At 36.6% G+C, this 25,430-nt stretch overlaps 1 protein-coding gene across 1 annotated transcript in view; it reads right to left on the bottom strand.

Moving 5' to 3' along the window:
- Positions 1-25,430, bottom strand: part of RP1 (RP1 axonemal microtubule associated) — a 189,955-nt gene that overhangs the window by 11,167 nt on the left and 153,358 nt on the right. Inside the window, exons 44-50 of the mRNA XM_075024326.1 lie at positions 22,599-22,840; positions 19,333-19,459; positions 17,539-17,687; positions 7,408-7,615; positions 5,731-5,790; positions 5,245-5,423; positions 4,471-4,693 (exon numbers count right to left, since the gene is read on the bottom strand). Of these exons, the coding sequence (XP_074880427.1) occupies positions 4,471-4,693; positions 5,245-5,423; positions 5,731-5,790; positions 7,408-7,615; positions 17,539-17,687; positions 19,333-19,459; positions 22,599-22,840 (1,188 nt within the window). The remainder of the gene's footprint in view (positions 1-4,470; positions 4,694-5,244; positions 5,424-5,730; positions 5,791-7,407; positions 7,616-17,538; positions 17,688-19,332; positions 19,460-22,598; positions 22,841-25,430) is intronic.

Here is a 25,430-nt window from a genome sequence, read left to right as displayed (position 1 = left end):
AACCAAATGATGTGACAGTCTTGAATATTTACCTCTTTTAATCATCTACCTATCATGTCCTTTTTATTCCTGGAGATGCTGTGGTAGAAGGGGATAAATCCTGACCTTGCAGAAGGCTTCTGTAGAATGTGGCTCAAAGCTTAGATCAGTGAGACACTGTCGTGGTTTAACCCCAGCCAGCAACTAAGCACCACGCAGCTGCTCACTCACTCCCCGCCCCCACCCAGTGAGATGGGGGAGAAAATCGGGAAAAGAAGTAAAACTCGTGGGTTGAGATAAGAACGGTTTAATAGAACAGGAAAGAAGAAACTAATAATGATAATGATAACACTAATAAAATGACAGCAGTAATGATAAAAGGATTGGAATATACAAATGATGCACAGGGCAATTGCTCACCACCCACCAATCAAGGCCCAGTTAATCCCCGAGCGGCGATTCCCCACCCCCACTCCCCAGTTCCTAAACTAGATGGGACGTCCCATGGTATGGAATACACCGTTGGCCAGTTGGGGTCAGGTGCCCTGGCTGTGTCCTGTGCCAACTTCTTGTGCCCCTCCAGCTTTCTCACTGGCTGGGCTTGAGAAGCTGCAAAATCCTTGACTTTAGTCTAAACACTACTGAGCAACAACTGAAAACATCAGTATGTTATCAACATTCTTCGCATACTGAACTCAAAACATAGCACTGTACCGGCTACTAGGAAGACAATTAACTCTATCCCAGCGGAAACCAGGACAGACACCCAATACAGGACTGCATGTATAAAACAGATTACCTGCATCCTTTGGAAGTCAAGAAGACAAAGTCCAGGTAAAGCAGATAACAAGCTATTATCAGCTTTCAGATCTAATGACCATCTAAAATACTAAGTTCACTACAAGAATCAGCTCTGTTCTATAGGCCTTGCCTCTTTCCCCAGCATCAGCAACAGGAGAGAACAGACCCTTGTTGCAAGCCTACTGCAGTTGAGCAGGTACATGGAAAGAAATCCATAGTGCCAAAAAGGTATTTAGTTTTACCTATAAAAGTAAAACTTCTTAGTAAAAACCGAAGTGGTAGAGGATACAGCTAAGTTTAAAATGGAAATAAAAAATTAACGCTGCCTAAGGAACAACAAATCATGGCATAGTAAGACATAAGAAAAAAGATTAAATACAAGGACTGTATGGAATATGGTGGGTGGTGTTACAATCAAGATGAGAGATCAGGAGAGGAAACCATATATTTAGTCAGGGATGCAATGCAGAGAGTGGCTCACTACACAGAACAAAGCAACCTGTGCAGTGCTGGTTTTGGCTGTAACTCTGATTTTCTAAGTGTTCTCTTTTTATTTTACTTGACCTCTGTTTTGCCACAGTCTCCCAGATCTGAAACTTGAGAAGTGAGGCAGGACCAGCCCCAAACAAGAGTGAAAGGATTGCATTTGGAAGGCTTGTTGCTTGGATCACTGTTTCAGAGAGCAGCAAGAGTGGGCCTGCCCTGCAAAAATGGACAAGACAGGAGCTGAGCATGACCCCAGCGCAGGCAGTGCCCTCACTGACCAGGTAACAGTCCTGCAGCATCTGCATGTGACAGGCAGACCTGTCGGCAGTCCCAGATGCAGCAAACAATGAGCAAGATCTGGGATCCATCCTTGTGGTCAAGATGGGAGCAGCAGGAGAAAGGGCCAGAGATGGGACTGAAAAGAAGGCTACAAAATAGGTCCAAGGTCCATCCAGAAGACAGGAGGACTGGAGACAGACACACATCTGACATAGCTCAAGCACGATCTTAAGTGGACATCCTATGTCCACCATGGCTGGAGGTTCCAGGTGAGTCTGGCCAAGGCAAGTAAAATCTATTGTCTTATCGTGGCCCCGACACACTGCAGTCAACTAGCGATTGAGTTGAATGAACTTTGGATCAGATTACACAGTGGATAGAACTGGCAGAGTACATTGTACAAAGAAGAGCAATTGAAGGAGAGTAATCTAGGCAAGGGAAGTGGGCTAAAATGCTTAAATGGTGGTCTTTGTTCAGGTTGTGGGATCAGACCATCACAGGGCAAATGTGGGCAAGTAAGCTTTTATCTCTGTAGTATACTGAATAGATTGGAGAGAGGAAGGATGAAAGAAGTCTCTGAAAAGAAGTTACATACAATAAGGATAACATACATGAATGTTACAACTCCATTAATTTTATAAAATTCTAATGATTTCATAATTTCAGTGTGAATTATGGCTCTGTGTTAACTTTCTGGAAATATTTAGCTATTTGAAAGTAGCATAATACATTTTTGTTTGACCTTTTCACTATTTAATTGTTTTGCCTTAAAAGCTACAACAGTGCAAAATGCACCTTCTGTACAGCCTTGTATATGAGAGAGAGAGAGAGAGAGAGAGAGCGCACCATTTCTTCCCTGGGGATTCCTGAGGTGTAAGCGTCTCAAAGGAAGGTACACTGAAGAGAAACTACTTATGTATATACTCAGCTGGAGGCCTCTCCCCATTAATACACCCAAAGGCACATGTGTGCACAGACAGATCTCGAGGGTCTGCACTGTATTTTATCAACTGCGCTTTGATGGTTTCAATTAGTCATTAGTATATGCTTCATCACAATCCCAAGTACAAAACAAAAAACCCGAAAAGATAACTAAGGGGTGAAATACTAAGACACTTTATGAATGACAGAGCTGTATCTGAAATTTAACAGCACACGGCTTCTGGTTAAAGTGATTATGATCAGCTACTTTCCATGCCAATTAATACAATACTGGTTTTGCTTTTAGCTGAGAAAAAGAAAACCAAGGAGAAAATAAATTAGATCTAGGAAGCTGACAGAAAAGCAGATCTGTTTGGCACAATGAATTGCAAGTAAGTTTGTGTGTAAGGGATCACTTTGAACTCCACCTGTGCCACCTGCTGTGGAGCTGCTTAAGGCTCTCTTGGACATAAAATGGCAAAGATTTGGGGGAATATGTTTTTTCACTGTCCTAATTTTTTTCTTCACTGTGGTTACAAATCCCTCCTTTAAGACTTCTAGAGCATGTGTGGAAAGAAATAAATGCAACAGAGATGACCTATTTTGTTTGCTTGCTCGCTCTTTTACCTAAACACATATGTAATATAATACCTATTCCTTTTTTGTGATTTTTTATCTCTTGGTCTCAGAGCATTTTACAAAAAAGGAAAATATTACAAACACAAAAAAAAGCAAAGAATGGGGAAATTATTTTTTCAACCAAGAGGTCAACAACAGAGCCAGAGTCAGAACCAAGGTCACAGGGGGTTCCAGTCTCACTGCCCATTTATCACCCACACTGCATCTTTCTCTCACCATTCCTATGTGCTTGTACATGTATCCTAAATACTTCTGCTTGTGACAGCAATCAGTCTTTTGCAAGAGGCACACTCGTGTGCTTTATGTTAATCTGAAGGTCCTCTTTGTTTCAATCTTGTGCATAGGAGTTGAAAGCCATTAAGCCCTGTTCTGTACCCACACTGTGCAAGACTTCAAGTGAAAATAACAGCTCTAAGCAATATAAAATCTAAGGCCTAAATACAAAATTTAAATTTTCAGTTGCAGCCAAAATACGAAAAAAAACCCCTCAACCCCTCTTAATTCTACTGAGTTTACTTGGATGCTTATATTTAGACATGTGCGAACACCTCACTGAAACTGGCCCACAAATTCCAGTCCAAAGTGTATTGGGGTAGTTCATTTAACACCTTCTTCAGCTTACTTTGGATGAACTGACTTATTCTTTACCCAGGTAGCTAATTTGTTTTCTGCATAAAACTCAGGTACAAATTATTTGAATAATAAGTATTGTATATTAAATTGGGTCTGTTTATTAAATTGAGAATTGTTCTGTCATATAGTGACATTCAGTAAGCATCCCATTAGAAGAATATGGAAGATATGGTGGATTTTAGGTGAAAGAGTTTCTTTTGTTTTGCTTAACAAAGTTGACATGTATAAGACAATTGTTGAGCTAATTTTAACAGGCATAAATATTTGGAGCGTATAAAGGTAATAAAGCTGATGCTTATATATAGTTTTGAGCTGTTATTTGCTGAGAATCTTTGTCTGGAATGTGCAAACAAACAAAAATCTCTTAATAGTAAATGAGCTGTAAAAAATCATGTTGTTAATGTCAGTAATATGAGCAGCTGAGGACTAAACAAAGGAAAGTAGACATATTACAGTATTGTAAGAAAGGGATATTTCTTATAAACTGTTCTTTGTAGCATGTAGTAATGGTTCTATGCAATCAAATGAATATTGCATTTCCCACTTTATGGTACAGAAATTAAGCTGAGTGGATAGTATTTTCCTTCATACATTTTAAGTTCTTATCCAGACTTTATGAATCATTAAATAAAGACAATAAAATTTTCTGTTTTGATAAAGGTTTCAATTGTAATATTAGGACAAGTTAACCTCCTGGACTACTCTACTGCTTTAAAGTAGATTTATACCTACCAGAAAGTGCTTCTTTTAATGGCCACTCTACAGGGAATTCAATCCATCTGTCTCCATTAAGAGAAAGAGGAAGTGTTTTATTTATGGTGAGACTAAAGGTATCCAGGGTTGAAGTGTTCTGCATTTTAAAGTGAAGGAGAGACAACTGGGATATACTGTTTTCCAAACTCTGGAGACCAAGTCTCACTTTATAAAGCATTCCCAAATCAGATGGTAAATGTACCTAGGAAGCAACAAAACAATGAGTTATCATCCAAACAGAGATACATAGATACAAGCATAGCTAATTTACAGGAAGAGAGGAAGTTTTCTCTAAAGGGGTCAGCATGGACCTAGCCCTATTTGCATCAGTCTTGGTGCTAAAAGTCCCACTGAGTTCAAAGACAGCAGAACCAGCTTGACTGCAAGCAGTTATAGAAATATTAGCTTTATACTCTAGGGACATTCATTGTAATTATTCTATCAAATTCAAATTACATACTGCACTGATTTCTAAATGTGAATAATTAATGTTAATGCCATTTAAATTGATATGCATTATTAACTATGACTATTTGTTGACAAAAAAAAAAGAAAAAGAATATACTTGATCATCATGAACTTGAGAAAGCCAAAAATTAAAAATGAAATCTGGTGTGCAACTGAAAATGTCCATTCTGCTTTTCTTGAATATTTAAACAATAATATCTGCAATATTTACAGCAATACATTATTTCTCTTTAAAAGGAAACTCAAAGGAAATTTAAATATAGATGAATCTATATATTATTTTACATCATATGTTATTTGGTTCTTAGCCTGATGTTCCACTTTGTTTTCCATGGAAACCGGATTTGACTTGCCATTGCTTCCATAAAAAACCATAACCAACTTGGATACATTTTCTGACAACTTTTCAAAGTCTGTTTTTGTATCTTCTTGATGTTTTGTGAAATAAATCCTCCATCTGCCTTCTGAACAAATAAAATAAGGAAAATAAAAATGAAAAAAAATATTAAAAATGTTTCTGTTTTCTTATATTAACCAAGGTGCCTGACATAAAATTCCTAACATGTGTCTTAGTCTACATGGGGAGCATTAATATATAAGCACCTCATCTGGGGGCTGATCAGCTCCGTAAGTATATAGCCATTTCTTACTATTACAAAGGGGGAAATATTGTCAGTACTAGTAAGTGTAATGACGTATCGTGATGAAAATATTCTCACATTATTTCAGAACTGATGAATAAAACAGTCGATGTAATGGCAGAAGCTATACCTGAATTCATTTGCTCTTTTCCTAAAGGCCAGGCAGAAGTGCTCCTCCTCTCCTGAATTTCTAATTAAAAAAAGATTGAAGACCAAATTAATGCTTTTGTAGGACAGTGTCTAAAGGATAACAAATGCCTGTATTCATCTCTAGTGAGGCAATTGACTATTATATCAGATTAAAGATTTAACTAGGAAGTGTACAATGTGATTTTCTACTTAAGCATCATCTCCTACATATCATCCTATTTAATGCACTGACTCTAGAGCTAGATCTTTACTATGAAATGGTTGTAAGTATTTTTCATTTTAAAGCATTTCTGTTTCATTTATACAATTTATGCTCTGGATGAATCAGAACTAATTGGATGTTTTTAATGCCCATTTGAGGGGGCTGATGTTCCTCCCACTGATACCAGCTCCTATTGTTTTCAGGGGGATTTGGTATAGACCAAAACTACCTGTAAACATTAGATAGAGGCCTGAACCAAAGATGAAAAGCCTTCTTTTGAGATCACAATCAAGTTTAGATTTGCCTATTATTGTATTAAAAAACTCACAGGACCACTTTCTCCTACCAAATCAATGCATTCTGGTAGAAACAGAAAGTTTGGGGTTTTTTTAAAATTTGAATAGAACCATGTTATATAACCTTAAATACACTAAATATTCCTATATTTTATTCAGAAAAGTCCCAACATACAAGCTAAACCAAAGCTGAAATAGCAGCTTCCTCCTTCTCTTTCTGGGTTTCAAATGGTCAAAAGTTAGAGGTGATAAAGCAGAGGAAATGGATTGTGCTGGAATTCTACTCAGTCTCAATAGGCTATTGCTGGAGAAGCACCATCATGCCAATGCTGCTACAGTGAACAGAGATGCCCTAGGAGGTAGGAGGAAAAGAACTAGAATATTTTCTGTAATCTAAGGACTCATCTGTACTGCCTATTTACTTCTCTTAGGGGCAGGATCATAAGAAAAACATCAGCCTTAAACATATATACTGGGCTTTGGATGCCTACTGATCTGGTGGGCCTGTGCCGTGGTTCCCTCCAGGCTTGCACATCAGACTGTGTTTGTATTGAAACGGCAGCACAAGGAGGAAGGGTGCACATTCCCTTCTTGCCTTGACAAAGAGCACGGTCACAGGCAGTGGGATCAAAACTGCTCCTCGGTGGACCGATTACCCACACAGTGTCAGTCAAAAGTACGCCCAGTTTCTGGCAAAAGCTATCCAAACAGTGTGGCATAAATAATGTACACCAGTCTTCTTGAATACAATGGAGGCATTTTCTCCACTGCTTAAACACAGTTTGCCCCACTATTTACCTCATTTTCACTATGCCTAGAAAGTAGTCAGCAGAGGTATTTGGAGATTAAAAAATTGTTTGCAAGTGGCAAAGTAGAAGACTTGGAGAGGCAGTAATTTGTAAAGAGAATAGGCCAAATTTGCTGCCATTTATGCTACTGTAAATCTGGAGTAACAAAGCAGAAATTATCCTCTAGCAAATAGTGGTTATTAAATAGTACTAAAACCCAAAGTGTTCAGACACACTAATTCCCTATGTAATGACAAAGTTCTGCTGGAATATTTTAAATGATAACTTGTTTATAGAAGCAAATGACATAGCTGTGTTCTTCAGTTTGGAACGAATTTCTTAGCGAATGATAGTTTGAAAATAATATTGACCTGTGGCCTTCAGAGTTACTGAGGCAGATCTTTTTGCATCGCGTCTGTCTTTTAGCCATGTTTGAGCCATAAACAATGTTTCTGTCCCTGTAGCTGCTGACTCTTTCACAATAATCTTCTCCAGAAACCAGTCAGAGCCTCTCCCTTTTTCAACTACCATCGCTTGCAGAGTCCCAACATCTACTGCTTCCACTTGAAAAACATCCACCTGAAAAATTCAGAATGAGAGAGACATGGAAACAGAACCATCAAACTAAATTAACAGTGTATTTTGAAATATGAAAGTGAGAGGAAAATCAGGATTTTTTTTTTTTAATTCAATAAATACCAACAGAACCAAAGATGACAAGTTTAAAGATGCTAAAATGTGGCATTAAGCAGTAGTCCCTATGTTGTTCTGCAATTTACTGCTAAACTACCTGTTTCCCCACACTGATCAATCAGTTGCTTATGCTCACTTCCCAAGAGATTTGCCTTCCCAAATTTTACATTTAAATGATTTACAGGGATACCATTTTAAATATCTCTTACTCTCAACAAAATAGACCTCCAAGGCTCCTGTTTGAGGGTTGAAACGCAGGGAATGAGAAGGGCAGAAGTGAACACCACAGGACAGTATTTTATTCTCTTAGAAAAGAATGACAAACTTGGTCCCAGATTTGAATTAACTTGTAGGATTAATTTTAATAAAAGTAGTTGAATTTAAGAAAAAATATTACATAAAGTTATGTTTAAATAAGTTCTACTATTCTCTATCAGTTAAAAAGTCCACGATATTTTTAAAATGTTTAGAACACTGAAGTAAGATCCCTGAAGGAAATGGTGAGATGTCAGACATTAAACATTTTCACAATATGTGATTTAGGCTTTTTGTGGGTCTTACACCTACTTCCTCAGCTGGAGATTAATTTCTTGGCATAGAGACCTTCCACCTGTTTTGCTTTATAGATTTGTGAATTACCATCTCATTTCTATTAAGGTTGATAACTGGTAAAATCTAGTGTTATTTGTGACAGAATTTCCAGCATGATTTAAAGATATAAAGATGTTTTTGAGGGGACTGGATTGCAATAATGATCAAAACCATTTGAGTCCTGAGAAGCCTTCTCAACCTAATTCACACTGAAGTTGCTCAGCCAGAGCAAGAGGGCAGCAATCCTTATTTAAAGGATTATGCAGAAATGAGACAGAGAAAAGCAGTTTTCTTGCTCCACCAGCCATGGTTATGTGTCTTCCCTGGACAGGTTTCCCAGGTGAAGATCTGGTGAAAGATTTGTGTCACCAAGACCAGCCTGACCAGCTTGCAACTTAGTAAGACCCACCATGAGTTAAAATATTGAGCTTGAAATTGCAGACAATATATGACCACCCATTTTAAAAAAGAATCCCCAGAAACAGAAAAATTTCAATTTTTTTCTTCTTCTTTAACTTTTTTTTCTCATTTTTCATTAATATCTGTACATAGGAATGTGAATGTGTGTGTTTGTGAACTACACCTTTAACAGTTTCCTAAAAATAAGCACCAACCTGTCATTGAATTACTCTGTGGCTTCTTCTAGACTGAAAGGTAGTGTTATTCAAAACTGCTATAGTGCATCATCTAACCATCACATCTGTACTGTCACCCTTAAGTTACTGTGTGAAACGGGAAAGTGAGAACAGTCAGCTCACAATAATTTTAAGGAAAAAGTGTTAAAGAGGCACTTGAATACTTCCTTACGATGAGTCAAGGTCATCAGCTGCTTAGTGAATTTAGACTGGCAAAAGCATAAGATGAAAATGAAAGTTCCCAGTACAATGTCCTGTGGCAGCAAAGCTAATACATTGGAAGGGCTGAAATTCTAGATGGAATGCAGGACTGCAGGGAAAGAGCCTTCTCTTCACATTTTCCATAGTTAAGTCAAAAAAGTTATGTTTAGTGTCAACACCACAATTATATTTTATTACCTATTAGACTAATTTGATGATTGAATACCATTAATCTGAACTCTTAATTTACCTTAACTGTGATATGAGTTTGATCACTGCTTTAGTCTATCTTTAATTGGATTGGTAAAGTTATAGCATCATGCTTGAATAAAATAAAATGGCTTATTAAATAAAATGTATTAAAATACACAGGGCTAGAAGATGGGTGAAAACCACAGATAAACTCAAGTAAGAAACCTACAGACCCCGTCTCTGTTAGTAAATAAATACTTCAAGTGCCCAAATTGTGAAAATTTATCTTAAAAATTACTGTTTGTCCTTGCAAATGATTATGCTTATATTAATGCAAGATCTATGGTTATTAATGCATGATTTATGGTTATTAATGCATGATTATTGGAAATGTATGAGGAAGCTTTTGTCAGATTAGAATACTTGTTAGAATAGATTTCCTTTTAAGAGAAAAGAGTTTTCCAGAGGATGACTAATGTAGTGACACTATCATCAGCTTCTCCAAAAAATCTGTTGTCAGTGATGCACTTTTAGAAAGGAGAGAGAGTTAGGAATAAAGGAAAAATACAGACAATATTCTGCAGACTTCTAGACTTTTGCTGTCTCTAGAAGGAGGATAGCTGGGTTTGACTTGCACTAAACTTGGCAGTTAATAAACTCTATTAAGCTAGAAAAACTTCATAGAACATCAGCAGAAGTATTTGTACACCCTTCTCCCTAGTGGTAGTGATTCTGAAATCACTTAGTAACTCACGTGCAGCATGTACTATGGGTTATTCATAAACTGGATAATCCAGCTACAGGTAACAGCAAGTTTGTCTATATAGGTAATGCATGAAAGGTTTTCCAAATCCTTTTTCCTCTGAAAATAGGTACATTTTGGCTGAATAAGCATTTGTGAAAACTTTGATGTTTGGTTTGCATTAGACATGCTACTTCATCATTCGTCAATGTGCAATTTTAACAAGCCCATTTTACAACATGTAAAAACTCAGAAATCCATAGTCAAATTTGCAGACGATTCAGCCATCTAATAAACTGCAAGTTGAAAAACTATTAACTAGACTAGGAATTGTGATAACTGGGGTAAACTCACTTCACAGACAAGATTACATTTTCTCTTTGGTGTACATTTGAAAATCTATGTGGTGTAATGAGCTTTATTGTAGTCAAGAGACCAAAAAGAATAGAGAAAGACCAGCAACTATAATTGTTAGAGCTAGATGAACAATTTGCTAGAGATACTTTATTTGCCAAATTTAATCCACTTTTCTCCTCGCAATCTGTCTGCAAACAGACAGATTATGACATGTATTTCATTATGATTTTAAGAAATTGAATTATTATTAATAATTTAGCTAATATGTTTGTGGATTCATTTCAGTCCACGGATTAGTCATAAAACATAGGAACTATTTGAATTATTGTCAGGTCTTGTATGTCACATGATACTGTGTCTTATCTGATTTACAAACAGGGACCTTTTAAGTTACTGGAGGTTTAATTCTTCTCCAAAAAAAGAGAGAGGGAGAAAACACACAGAAGATAGGTAAACCTACAGAATATAAAACTTTTCTTTTTCATTTTCCCTTAGGGAAAAGTGTTAATTGCTTTTTAGTTACTACTAGCAAATTAGGTTTGAATGGAGAAAAGTCACCTTAAATATTGATAATAATACATATAGTCTAATTCAGCAGAGCTTATATTGAATTTTCTCAGAATAGTATTAAAACAATTTGTGCGTATGTCCAGCCCACTACATTTTCGTAACTAACACTGTCTGGAGAAAGAAAGATATTCTCCAAGACTGAGCATCTGAGACTGACAAGGGGAGAGCCATACATTCTCTGTGACCCAGACGGGCTGCCCTAGCAAAACCAGAATCAACACTTTTTGTATTTCTTGGATAATAAAATAAGCACTGAAAATTCCTTAAAAACAATCATTCCAGCAACACTTTCAGAATATTTAAAGTTTAATTTTTGTTAACTCCTTTTCAGATCTTCTTCAAATGTTTCTTTTTATTCTGGGACCCATGTTTTGAGCATTTCCTTTGAATCTGTGAACCAGTTTGACTTTATTCTGTACTCTTCAGTGTCAGTGCTGGAAACATATCACTGTCTGTAGCAGCTGCAATAGCTCTTGTAACCAAAGAAGCATTTGAATAGTCACTGTGCAATATTTACCTTTATAAATGCCAATCATTTTATAAGCTCAGTATTGAGACTTGATGGTTGGTTAATGACGATATTCCCAGCAGAACTGAAAATGGCAAGTCAAGACACACCATATGCTTAATTTCATCAACCTGTATGCACAAGTGATTTCCCATACTGCTAATGTTACTATCATTTTAATCGGCTTTTATTGGAAAAGGAGTTAGAGTGTCTAGATAAAGGACCTTTTCTATTAAGCTTAGCAAACCTATTGATTTGCTGCCTGATTATTTTGGTCTCACTTGTTAATCTGGAGAAACTCCACTGAAAACAAAAGGGTTTTAGCACTGTGAGGCAAAATAAAGGCCCCTGTAACACTGAGCCCAAGGCAGAAACAGTGTCTGAACATTCCTGTAGGAGAGAGAAATGAGAAAAAGTTACTTTTGCTGAGACATCACCCTTCAGACTGTGGTCCCATGGGCTCTTCCAGTTGTGCTGAAGTAGAACTCCTCCACCCTGTCCCAAATACTTGTCACACCACTACCTTCTCTTAGACGGAGATTATCACATTTTTAGCTGTGCCAGCATAACCACACAATCAGCTTTGCTCCAGCCAAATTTTATCAAGATAGACCAATGGAAAAAAACCAAATTATTAACAATATTATTTGCTTAAATGAAATAAACATTTGGACAAATTAAACATATGTCACTGTGCCAGCAGACTCAAGGGTTGGAAACATTGGGTGGTAAGCAGCAGTGATAAACACCATTGGTAGCAGGACTGTCGCAGCCCAGCTCAGTGGAAGGATGAACAGTGCATCTGACTGTGACCTCAGCATCTTTTAATTTGTGTTCTGTATAAACGCTTCTTTAAGAATAGGATTATCCATGCATCTGAAAAAGCCAACCCTGAATTTTCTCCTTAATTCACATATTTTTGCAAACTTGTTTTTGTTTTATGTAAAATTCTCATCCAGAAATTCATTGAAAAACTTTACATGAAAAAAATTAAATTAATTTAAATTACAGTGAATGCATAATTAGACGCTTCTGATAACCTACAATTATCATGGTTCATCCATCTTCAACAAGATTAGTGAATAATAAATGAAAGAATAGGGGCAGTAAAAAAAAAAACCTAATAATATTTGCCCTGAACTGACCTTATGTTAATTTGCTTAGTATAGCTGGAACAGAAACTTTTTGAAACAGGATTTGTATGCACAGAACAGCAACAGGAGTAAGAAAGAATAGTGGTACATTATAATAATCATCAGCTATGACCATTCAACTAACTTGTAAAAGACATTTCACTCAGACTTCAAGTAAAATACATTTAATAAAATGCAGAAGGACTGATACAGAGACCATATCATCAGCCACATCCAAATCTGTAAACACACATTATATTACACAACAGAAATTTTAAAAAAAACAAACCCCAAACCAAAACAAAACAAAAAGCCACCTAAGACAGACATCACTTTGGACAAATTCAAACCCATCTGATGCAGCCTGACTGTTGGACTGATTTAATAGCAGTCCAAGTTTGAGATCTGGTTTAGCAGGCAAAGAAAATAGGATGGATGTAGTTTTCTTCAACTTTAGTAATGCATATGATTATATAATATTTTGATTAAGACACCATAATCCAATATTTAAATGATTCTCAGGTGGGCTTAACCTGGCTGATAATGGGACAATAATTTGTCTAACTGGTAAGTCTCCAAGTGCAGCTGTAAATGGAGCGTATTTTCAAGCACATTTCATTGTAGCGAGGCCAGTTAATAAGCTTATGCTCTTTAATATTTTCATGAGTTAACTGGAAGAAAACAAGATTTTAGAGATGATGCAAAAATAATTGCTAGTTATGACACTTGAAGAAGTAGGGTACTAAATTGAAGAGTGTTCTGAAAAGATTTTTGAGAGTTAATAAATCACTGGAAAGCCTGCCTTCCAGTGAATCAAACAGCCTAATCTATTTAAATTGTCAAAGGCATACTGATTTTCTTATTGTCATAAATACTGTCAAAGGCAGCAGAAATTTGGTGTGAGAGAACTATCCAGGCTAACAGTCAACAGCATGACAAAATCCAATTCCTACAAGTTAAAGCTTGACAAATTTAGACAGAGAATAGTGTGAATCTTTAAAAAAAAAAAAAAAAAGAGAAAGAAAGAAAAGAAAAAAAGGATATTTAAGCTTTGAAACAACTTTCCAACTAGATGAGCACTTCATCACTGGAAGCCATTCATTCTGAGTTACATGTATTTTCTAAACTATTTAACTTGAATTGAAGCTAATTCAGTTCTTGCTACATTAAGGAAAATGGTTGAATATTTTATTTGCTGAAAAATGCAGACTTGGATTGACCATAACTATTTTAAGTTTTTTGATAAATCAAGCTAACAAAGTCAGCTGTATTTTATTTTAAAACTATCTATCTTGTTTATTAAAAAACTGAAATAAATGTGGTATAGAATTCACTCATCCAACTTTGTCTATCTAAAATATGTCTATAGGCAGATAACTTCCTTGTAAAATCTTGAGAAAGCAGCAGGCACTCTTTGAGTATAATAAATGTCCCAATAAAGAGAGAAGGTAACCACCTCCTGGAAGCATCTACTTCACTCCCTTTCTGCAGAAGAAGCTCAAGCCATCATGTTAGAAGAAATGTGTACATTACAGGCAACTAAAGCTAAGTGAGATGTATTTCAGCTTTAGAAAAGTAATTTATGTAATTTATTTTTGAGGTCTATATAGACAGAAAGCCACGCCACCCTAGTAATTAATTTTAGTGTTAATTAATTTTGTACATTTTTTAATTTTTGGCAACAAAGTTTTTACATTTTTTCTTGCCCTGCAAAAATATGTCAGGAAACCAAAATTAATTACTCACAGAGCTCTAATCCATTGGCCAGTGTTATGTAGGCAAGCTTGGTGATTGCAGTGGTATGTTCTAGCTCTGCCTCCTATGAATCTGTTACTGACTGTAACTACTGACTGGGAAATACCACCCTGGAGGTATCACTGAGAACTGCACATGGCTCAGATATTTGCCACTGTCTCCTAGGGTTATATAAAGCTTTAGTTACGTTCTTTCTTTCTGCTTTTCTCCTCATGGTTTCTGACAACCTCCACCAGTCTTTCTTTCCCTATGATGGTATTCCATATCTTCCTAGTTTCCATCTGATTAATCCTTCTGCTAGATGACCAGACCATTTTACTGTTCACTTCTGTACTACAATAACTTGGCCAACAGCCTACCACTATGATTAATACATTTGGATCAATGGTATTTTGCAATTATTTAATCATTTTGTCAGATATGCTTTCTATAAGAGAAGGTTTATCTGTGGTTACAAAATAGTAGCATTCTAGATGTGATGGGATGTGGATGCCACAGACAAATATTGACTTCCTACTAGTGGCCATAGTACTCTGTCCCACATTCTGGCCCTTCTTAGTGTATGCTGGCACACTTGGATTTTCTCCTGACATAATTTTTTTAAATTGCCAATGCTTAATCTGTGAGTACTGAAACCGAACACCAATAGTCACCTCTCACTGACAATTTTTGTATGTGCTGCAGTTACCATGGTACCAACCTGAGCAGTTGATGTCTAAATATAGGGCAGGATAAAGGATATATCTTTTCAACAACTAATAGAATCAAGTAAAAATTCACAGAGATTTTACTGCTCCAGTAACTTACAGTACTTAAAATACTGGCCACTTTCATCATACTGAGATTAAAATACTTAATTATTAGTCATAACATATTCAGTGTAGTTTACTGACTTTGATGGAATTGATCTGAAAAAAGCCACATTCCCAAAGAGGAAATTTGTGGGTAACTCACAGCCATATGACAGAGCATACAGCAAGTCTATCAAACACCATATAAAGAAGCACAAAGAATTTCATTCACTGAAAAATGTTGGGTGCCAGCAGCAATATGGAGATACCGTAAGGATTTCACAAAACTGGGCCCCGTTCTTTACAGAATGTCTGCACTGAGTATACTTTGGTTTAAGAAACTGTTTGTAGTGGGTAACATTTATCAGACTTAAACTGACTCGTGAAGTATGAGTAGATACTATTAGGATTTCATGAAAGCTGAACTGCATGAAGTGTGCTGAGATTGCTTTGTCTATCCTTACAGTTTTTAGCAGAACATCAAAAAAGGTATCGATGTGATAGCAATCTGAAAGAATACTGTTCTTGTGGCACTAGTCCTCACACTCATTTGTCTGAGCAGATCACCAGAAGCTCAGCTCTCTCAGTGACAGTGGTGCTCTCTCAGACATGGGGTGAGCCACAGGGAGCTTACTGGTGAATTAATAATATCATGCACATTACTTTATCTACCAGTTCTCTGGTGGTTTCACAGGTGTTAGGACTTTGGAAAGACACAAAGCATCTTTTCAGATATAAGAAGCTAATTCAGTCTTACTATCATGTAACTTAGCTCATGTAAATAAAAGACCTGTTAAATGAGAGAAATGTATCTCCAATCCACTGCACAGTCTTCTGAATAGTTAAACATTTTTATGTATTTCTGCATTGCTAAACTGTTGTTTGTAGCAGCCCTGACATTCTGGGAGACTAATGCCATATTTTGATATGATTTCTAACAGAAAACCTGTTCCAGTTCACTAGCTGTTATTGTATAGTCAGGGCAAAAATTATTGCAAGGAAAAGCACATTTTAAAATGTCAGAACAACTGTTAAGATTCAGAATGCAAATTCTGTCTGTTATACTCCAAAATCCCCTAAACCACCAAGTCCAGACTCTCTGATTGCAGGGCTGCTCAGCACAGTATGTGATTGGGCTGTTACAGAAAGAGACATTCTACACTTGAGAATCTGTTTGGAGATTGCTTATAAAGGGAAGAAAACACTGGGAAATTTCCAAAACATGTCATGAACAAAATGTTGCTGCAAAGGCAGGAGTCTTGCTTGCAGAATCAATTTACACTTTGTCAATTAAATAAATACCTTTATTTTCACTGAACAAGGAGCAAATCAAGACTTTTCTATGTTTCTCTATTACTTATCTACAAGCAATTTCTTTTTAGGGCCCTAAAATATTCCTATGCTGATATCTACTTTTAGAAATATAAGGATACTATGTTACATACACACACTGCTCCTATAAAATATCAAATAAGTAATGAAAAGATGGGTACATGCCAGCTCTGCCTCTGTAAAACAGAAAAATTCTGTGCCACAGTGAAGTAGATGCAAATACTATAAAAACACCCTTCAGATTATGAATCCTTGTAGTTCATTTCTGTTCTCTTAGGCAACATTTCTGGGTGTGCATCCCTGGTCCCTCTTCATTAAAAACTACCAGTCTAGAAAACAGATTGCTCACTTGTGGAATTATGATTTAAGGAGAAATTCAGTAAAACTTACATTAAACTACCTTTACTCCATGAGGACAAAAGGACTGCAGCTCTAAAATCCAATTAAATCAGCTCATCAATAAACCATAATCTGAATTTCAACACTAGGAAATGTTGAGAGGCTCACTCCTGCACAGTGTGACCCCCTTGGTAGACCTAAGAAAACTATGGAGGGTAGTGGCTGACTGTCTGGAGAGAGACCAAGAGCCAGACTGAGGGGCAGACTGGCAGTGGAAAGGCAAAAGCCAGGGAAAGGATCCTTAGCCTGAAGAATGGCTGGGGGAAAAAAGAGGTATTAAAAGAAATTGAGTCTCTTTATAGCTCTATTGTGAAGCAAATGCGCAGGAAATCCACTGGCATGTCACTGAAGACCTTCAATATTTGCAAAATTGAACATAAAAGCACTTGATATAGTCACTTTATTACTTGTCAGTATTGTTAGCATCAGCTATATATGCATCCGTATTTCCCACAGAAGATAGATGCAGAAATTGATATACACATGCACCTACAATCACAGAGCATTGCAAACTTCATAGACTCTATCCCACTCCTATTAAGTCCATGTGAATTGGACTGGGTTCTAAAAGTGCAAAATATCATGCAGAAATGATAAGTATACCTTTCCTTTAGTGAAATTATTGTCTCCTTTTCTGCTTAACTTTCTTCTGCCGGTATCTCCCAAAAGGCCTTGCAGCATGACATAGACATCTGCGTCTGTTCCTGACCCAGGGGATGCTCCCGTAGTGATATAGAGAACATAGCTTTTCACTGTTGGGAAAAAGAAATAAAAGGTTTACCAAAGCTTAATCAGTTAAAAAATATGTTATTTAATAATTACTACTTTTATAGTTTCATTTTTGGTCCTGCCCAGAGTGAACAAAAGGCCAAACTCTATTATAATGCTTAGAAAAGCATGTAGAAGCATTGTAATTAAAATTTAAGAACCACTTTTATAAGGAATAATAAGCCAAATAGTTTGTGAGTGGACCTGGAAACACAGGTAGAAGAGAAAATGAAAGAAAAATAAACACATCACAAATTGTTATAAAAACTTGTATATAATACTCCACCGCACACTTGCATGCATTTAAATATGTAACACTCCTATGAAACAGTTCCTAGACTATGGATGATACTAAATTACTCGAAAAGCACATGTCCACTCTGAGCCTCACAGAGTTCAAATGAAGCTGAACTCTGTCAGAAAGATGGCAACTTTTGTATTTCCTCTGGATCATGGTCCGGTCAGTGGCTGGACTCTATCTACACTGTACCAGTTGCAGTTCTTGCCCTCAGCAGAGGATTTCCAGAAACATTGTGTGTTCTCTGACATGTCACCTTACAACTCTTCAGCTGAGCATTTCTTGGATGGCTGTTTATCTTAAGTACCTGTTTGTACTCCCAGAGAAATGCATAACACACTGGTGATCTGACCCCCCAAATGAGAAAGAAGCCACATCCCCAAAACATTCAATTGAAAAAGAGAAAAAAAAAATATGGGGAGAAGGTAAAGAAAACAGTATCTGTGCTCATGGTAAATGCTCCTTGGAAAGAGGAGCAGCATTTCTTAAGATTTAAATATCTGTGCTCTTCCAGGGGGAAAAAAAAAAAAAAAAAAAAGTATTTCAAAGAGAAAGAGCCTTCCCAGGGAATATCCCAGCAGTACTCTTCTCAAATTCTTGTTCAAGGAGCTTCTGCCCGAGTGGTTTTTTTGATACTAGCTTTGAAAGCACAGCAGAAAAGGCAAGGAATACACAGATTACTTGGGCTATTGATGTAAACCCTTAACTCCTGGGAAACACTTGGAGGAGACTGGGATATTCTCATGGTAGAATATCCTTTTAGGACAAAAGCTCTTCCATGCTTCACTAACTTTAGTTATAAAACCTCCTAAGAAACACAAAGCAAACTAAAAAATCCAGTCTTGAGGTGATCCTCTGCATGAAGGAGTTTGATGACATACAACTGCTAGGTCACAGAAGAATGCCTGAAATTCTAGGAACACAAACAGATGAGTTTCTGTTGTGAGGAGCCATGGATCTCCCTCTTATCTGAAATTACAGTACAGGAGTTATTTCCTCTGGATTTCCTTTGTTTCCTCTGGAAGAGAACCAAATCATATTATTGAGAAAAAGCTGAACTCTGAGTACTGTTCAAAACTTTTTTAATGTTTTCAGTGTTGTATGCTTGCTCTTTTACGTGTCACAAACTGATACCAATCAGACTTGAATGCACAATTCTCAGTTACAGGGTCTGAGATTTGTTTTCTTTAAACACTGGAGTGGATTGAACCTAGCCATGTATCACTAGCTAAGATGAATAGAAAGTATCTGCTAAACCATTTGGACTGCTCTGAAAATCAGCCTTCATCACTGGCCAAATCTTTTTCCAATGTTTCCGCTTTGTGACAAACCTGCTGGAAAAGGGGAGCCAGCTGTCAGAACTGGAAGCTCAGCCACTCTTCCTCCTTCTTCGTCTGCAAAGTTGCGACAAAATGGAAATTCTAGAATATTTTTACTTTCTCTGTGTTGAAGCTTTACCTTAGCAAAGAGCAAAAAGAAATACCTTCAGCATCTGTTACGCTTTAATGGGAACTATAGCAAAAGACATACTATGAAACAGCTATGACACAGCATCTCAATATTAAAAAAGAAGAAGAAATTTTTTTTCTAAAATGTTTTTGAAAGCAGCCTTTTAAAAGAGAAGGAATAGCTGTCTTTCCCAATTCAAAACAATTAAAATGTTGTCAACATTATTGCTGTAGAGACTACAGTAAGGGAAAATAATATTTGGAATGGTTCAAAAAGGTTCCTTTATGTAACCTATTCATCCAGCATATGGAAGAAAAAGAAGTGTTGATATGCCCATTTCAGCTTGTGAGAAATGTCAATATGCCATAATATTTTTCAGTGCAGAATGCTTTCTCATTCGAAGTAATGGTAGAAAGAAAATTAAGTGTTTCTGGGGAAAACTGAAAAACAGAAATTAAGACTGTTTTACGGCATGTATGTATATCTGTACATACGTATCATATGAATATATAGAGTATGTTACTAAATATTTTTAATCTCTATGAAATTCTGTATGAAAAGTAACAAAAGGGTGATCCAGAGCTAAGTAGCTTAGTCTCACTGTAAGAAAACATATTTTAATTATTAGGTATCTTTCTTATGCTATGGTACTACTAGCTACACTAAGAGATAAAGTACCATTTTCTAAACTATTTAAAGCTAGACAAGACAACATATTTGAAAATACATTGCATGAAGTAACCCTGCTTTGAAGAGGTTTCATTTTCATTTTCATACATTTCTTCATGACCTAACACACTAAAATAACCAAACCCTTAACCCAGTAAGCTCAACCATCTTTGGTTAACAGTTGTCACTGGGAGACAGTAGCATTATTTTGCCTCCAAAAGACTTCTATTATTTTTCATTATGACAGATACATTGAAAAGCTTTTTTAAAATGCAGTGTAAAGTATAATGTTAATACAATTTCCCTTCCATGCTAACATCTACATTCCTGAACAGTTTCTTGAAAATCAGATTTCATTTACTGTGCTTTATTTCTTCAAGAAGTGAAAGAAGCAAGAACAAAGATGTTAGTTAGTACATGCTTCAGAAATAAAGCATAACTTAATTTATTTTGTTCTGGACATTATTTTATAATGATTTCAGTTTCCTCAAAACCACGAAGAGAATTATTTTGCAGTTGTCCTGGTTTCAGCTGGGATAGAGTTAATTGTCTTCCCAGTAGCTGGTACAGTGCTATGTTTTGAGTTCAGTATGAGAAGAATGTTGATAACACACTGATGTTTTCGGTTGTTGCTCAGTAGTGTTTAGACTAAAGTCAAGGATTTTTCAGCTTCTCATCCCCAGCCAGCGAGAAGGCTGGAGGGACACAAGAAGCTGGCACAGGACACAGCCAGGGCAGCTGACCCAAAGTGGCCAATGGGGTATTCCGTACCATGTGACGTCATGCCCAGTATATAAACTGGGGGGAGTGGGGGCGGGGGGATCACTGCTCAGGGATTAACTGGGCCTTGATCGGTGGGTGGTGAGAAATTGCACTGCGCATCATTTGTACATTCCAATCCTTTTATCATTACTGCTGCCACTTTAATAGTGTTATCATTATCATTATTACTTTCTTGTTTTCTGTTCTATTAAACCGTTCTTATCTCAACCCGTGGGTTTTGCTTCTTTTTTTCCTGATTTTCTCCCCCATCCCACTGGGTAGGGGGGAGTGAGTGAGCAGCTGCGTGGTGCTTAGTTGCTGGCTGGGGTTAAACCACGACAGCAGTTATGGTTATAAAAATGAATTCTGAATCTAAATATGGAATTCAACCAACTGCACCTGCATTTACTTGTGGCACAAGGGGGAAATCTCAGACTCTCTGTGAGGTGCAGTCTTGTAAAATCAAAATAAAACAGCATAGAAATGACCATCTTGGTTCTAACCAGCAGTGTAAATAAACTGCTAAACTGTCTTTAATAACAGATATTATCCACAACCTCTTATACCAACCTAGTTATTCGTACAAGGAATCAGTCAGTCCTGCTATAGAATCCATGGAATAACAGAGGAAATATCTTCCTAAAACCCCAGTAATTTACATACTTCCCAAAGCAGGGAAATTTATATTTTCTTTCTCTTTCTAATCCTACCTAATGTAAATGTGCATCTTTTCCTTATTTATATAACTGATATTGATTTTTTTCTAACTCAGCTTTGAGTCATTGTTCTGAGCTAATGAAGTAAAACAGACTAATAGATGTCACTATTTTCACCTGCCAAGTTTCTGTTCTGAAATTTTTACTGTGATACACTGTCTCCTACAATATCCAAGAAGCAGTCTTTATTTTATCAATAGATTTGTTAGATGACTATTTCATCTGGCTACAAACACAAAATTAACAACCTTCCTACCATTTAAATGTCAGGGGGTTCAGCTCACTAATATCATGTATTGGACAGGAAAATTATTTTTTTCTCCAGTTTTTAATGAGAACAAAATACAAACATTAATGGACAAAGGTCTGTCTGCAATTTGAATGAAGATGATTCTTTCCCTTAGATTTCTTTTTATTTTGCCAGCATAAGAGGATAAAGATATTTTTTGTATAGTGAAGTGCCACAACAATTTCAGTGTGATGTCAGATTTTAGCTCCAGCATCTTGGACATCAGAAGAAAGATTGTCACTTTTGCTATTCACTTCTTTTTTTCACATGCCAACTTAAAAGGCAGATATTTTCATCAAAAGGCATTTCTAGTGTCTGGCTTAATTATTTGCCTTGAATGACTGGGTCTAAACATGTAACAGCCAATTTGGAGTTATGTAAATACTGCAATGTATGCCAGTGGGTAGAGTTCTGAAAAGACGCCACTGGATATGCTATAGATGATGGCATGTCTATATATATGCCTTCCAGAAATCCACCTAATTTTACAAGATTTTTGTTATCCATAGCTACCTTAGTAAGTGTTTTGAGCAGTCTCTGATGTTATCACTCTACAAGTGTTGTTACCAGATGCACTTACTCTTGTAAATTAAAAATTATGTAATTTCAGACAGAACTGGAAACTGGAAGCAATGGCCATAGAATGTGAAAAACAGGAGAATTTTACAATAAAGACAGAATAAGTAATTGCTTTAGTTTTTAGGTTTTTTACCTCACGACAATGCCAAGTCTCGCCTTCTCCAGCTTCTTCAATTTCTAGGCGAACTTTGAATATAGTATTGAATTTCTTACTCAGTTCCACTGAAGTCTCATAAACCTGCTTTTTATCAAGTGATCCTTTTGGGAATATGACTGAAGTACAGGTACCTTTTTCATCACATACAGTTAGAGACATTTTAGGATTCATGGAACTGGAAGAAATATCACTAGTTGTGACAAGGACATCCCAAATCCCTGTTGAAAGAAAACAGTAGAAAAAAATTAATGGGTTTGCTGAATATACAAAATAACACAGCAATTTGTAACAGCTAGTTACTGTTAGATGAATTAGTGAGCGACTAGCAACCTATTCCTACCTTTGCAGAGCTAAAATATTGGCACGTAACAGGTTCACTCATTATCATTGATTTAAAGAGAAGCAGATTTGGACACCAGCCCTTCCGTAGTGATAACTGACCCTTCAGAGATGGACCAGTCCAACAGCACTATGCAGATAAGACTGCCAGTTCCATATTAGAGACTTATGAAGAACCTTGCCAATCTGTTAATTTTTTTCCCCTCATGTTTCCTCTGATGATTTAAAAATTTTTTTCTTACTAATCACCATGCAAAAGCAGCAGATTTTCTACTAGAGAGTACTGGTTATCAGGTTTGCCTTTGTCAGGGGAGGGTATTTCTTCATTTTAACTTTTTGAGGAGTTACTTAAACTAGAATGTTAAAATTCGCTACATATATTCTATAACAAGATGCTGATGAGATAAACTGGTTCAGAGCTTGAAATGTGGTATTTTTATCACAGATCACCACAATTATCATGCCAGCAAAGTACAAAACTTCATCCATTTCTTCTGTGAAGAAGTGATGTTTGCTGAGAGATTAAAAATAGTCCTATATAACAGCACATAGATTTGCCTACTTTAGGGACACAGAAAACACTCAAACCCAGCAGTTTTACTTAAAAAAAAAATGCAAAATTATATTGAAAAAGAATAGTAGCTCATGTTCAAACTAAAGGTCTGGTTTGAACCACTTAGTCTCTTAAACATTCTAGATGAATTGGCAGTCATCTGAAGATTCATGAGGACTGCAGACTGATACCAGGTAGGCTCCTGAGTAACTTCTGTAATGCTATACTGAACAGATATTTAGTTAAAACTCCAATCAACAAAGTTTTCAGGGTCAGAAACTTGTATCCATCAAAAAAAATCCCACTGATTTAGCTAGCTTTAACATTTTAATTCATGTTAACAGAATATATAGAAAATTCAGGTCTATCAAAACCTTGTTCTCCATTTTAAAAAAATCATGGCTCCTACAGAGAGGCTTTGGTCACCTGGGCTGATACAGAATTGAGCATGACCATGTTTTTATTAAGATAACTTAGCTCTGTTTATGAAAAGTGAGGCAAAGTACGGATTTAATAATTTCAAATAGCTATTTTGTAAAACGGGGTATTTTACTCTGAGTAATGGAAACAGTTACTTTCTGAGTTTATGTCCCTAGTCCTGTAAAGTCCAGCTTCCTAACCACAACAGGCAAGTCTTTATCTCCTACTATAAACTAATGCAAATAAAGCTTTATTACTTTAGATCAGGTGAGGAACTGTGCCATAAATTTGGGTCTTGGTGAAAGTAAAAAGTTAGTACTCACCATCTTTAAAATAATCTAAAATAACTTCAGATGTTATGACTTTATGGATAATCATAAATAGCTACCATTTTCATGTCTATGAATATTAAATATAAATGAAACCAATTATATCCATGAAAAAATGGAAGGAATATGAAAATTTATCATATCCCCTGTGACATAATCCAAGATTTTTTAGCCCTTTAGGACTGAAACATTAAGCCTTTAAACTATCAATGTATAACTGCCTAGGAAGACTGAATGCAAGGACTATCTATTTTGGATCATACAGTACCCTACACTGCTATTACATCTTAAGTGTATTGTATAATCTCTGATAAATTTGTCAAGATTCAACTTAAAAGCAGCTGCATTAAGCTTCTTTCCTTCTCTTTAGTTAAGTCTAAAAAAGAGCTATGCTAAAAATTTATTCTTTCTTTCTCAGAAATGTTTTCATTTTCTCAGAATGACATTAATGGACTGCTGAAACCCATTTATTTTTACGACAACTTTGTCCATTAGCTTAAATAACTCTTTTCCCTCCTTGATGTGTAAGCCACCATTAATTTGATAGAGCACAACTGTGTCCATTTTGAGCATTTAATTTGCTAGTCTGAATATGTGTCCTGGTTTCAGCCGGGATGGAGTTAACTGTCTTCCTAGTAGCTGGTACAGTGCTATGTTTTGAGTTCAGTATGTGAAGAATGTTGATAACACTGATGTTTTCAGTTGTTGCTCAGTAGTGTTTAGACTATGGTCGGGGATTTTTCAGCTTCTCATGCCCAGCCAGGGCACCTGACCCAAACTGGCCAACGGTGTATTCCATACCATGGGACGTCCCATCTAGTTTAGGAACGGGGAAGGGGGGGGGGGGGGGGGGGCAGGGGTTCGCCGCTCGGGGACTGGCTGGGTGTCGGTCGGCGGGTGGTGAGCAATTGCCCTGCGCATCATTTGTACATTTCAATCCTTTTATTACTTACTGTTGTCATTTTATTAGTGTTATCATTATCATTATTAGTTTCTTCTTTTCTGTTCTATTAAACCGTTCTTATCTCAACCCAGGAGTTTCACTTCTTTTCCTGATTTTCTCCCCCATCCCACTGGGTGGGGGGGGAGTGAGTGAGCGGCTGCGTGGTGCTTAGTTGCTGGCTGGGGTTAAACCACGACAGTCCTTTTGTCACCCAACGTGGGGCA

Source organism: Buteo buteo, chromosome 3, assembly GCF_964188355.1.
Source record: "Buteo buteo chromosome 3, bButBut1.hap1.1, whole genome shotgun sequence".
Lineage (NCBI taxonomy): Eukaryota > Metazoa > Chordata > Aves > Accipitriformes > Accipitridae > Buteo > Buteo buteo.
This window is presented reverse-complemented; position numbering and strand designations above follow the sequence as displayed.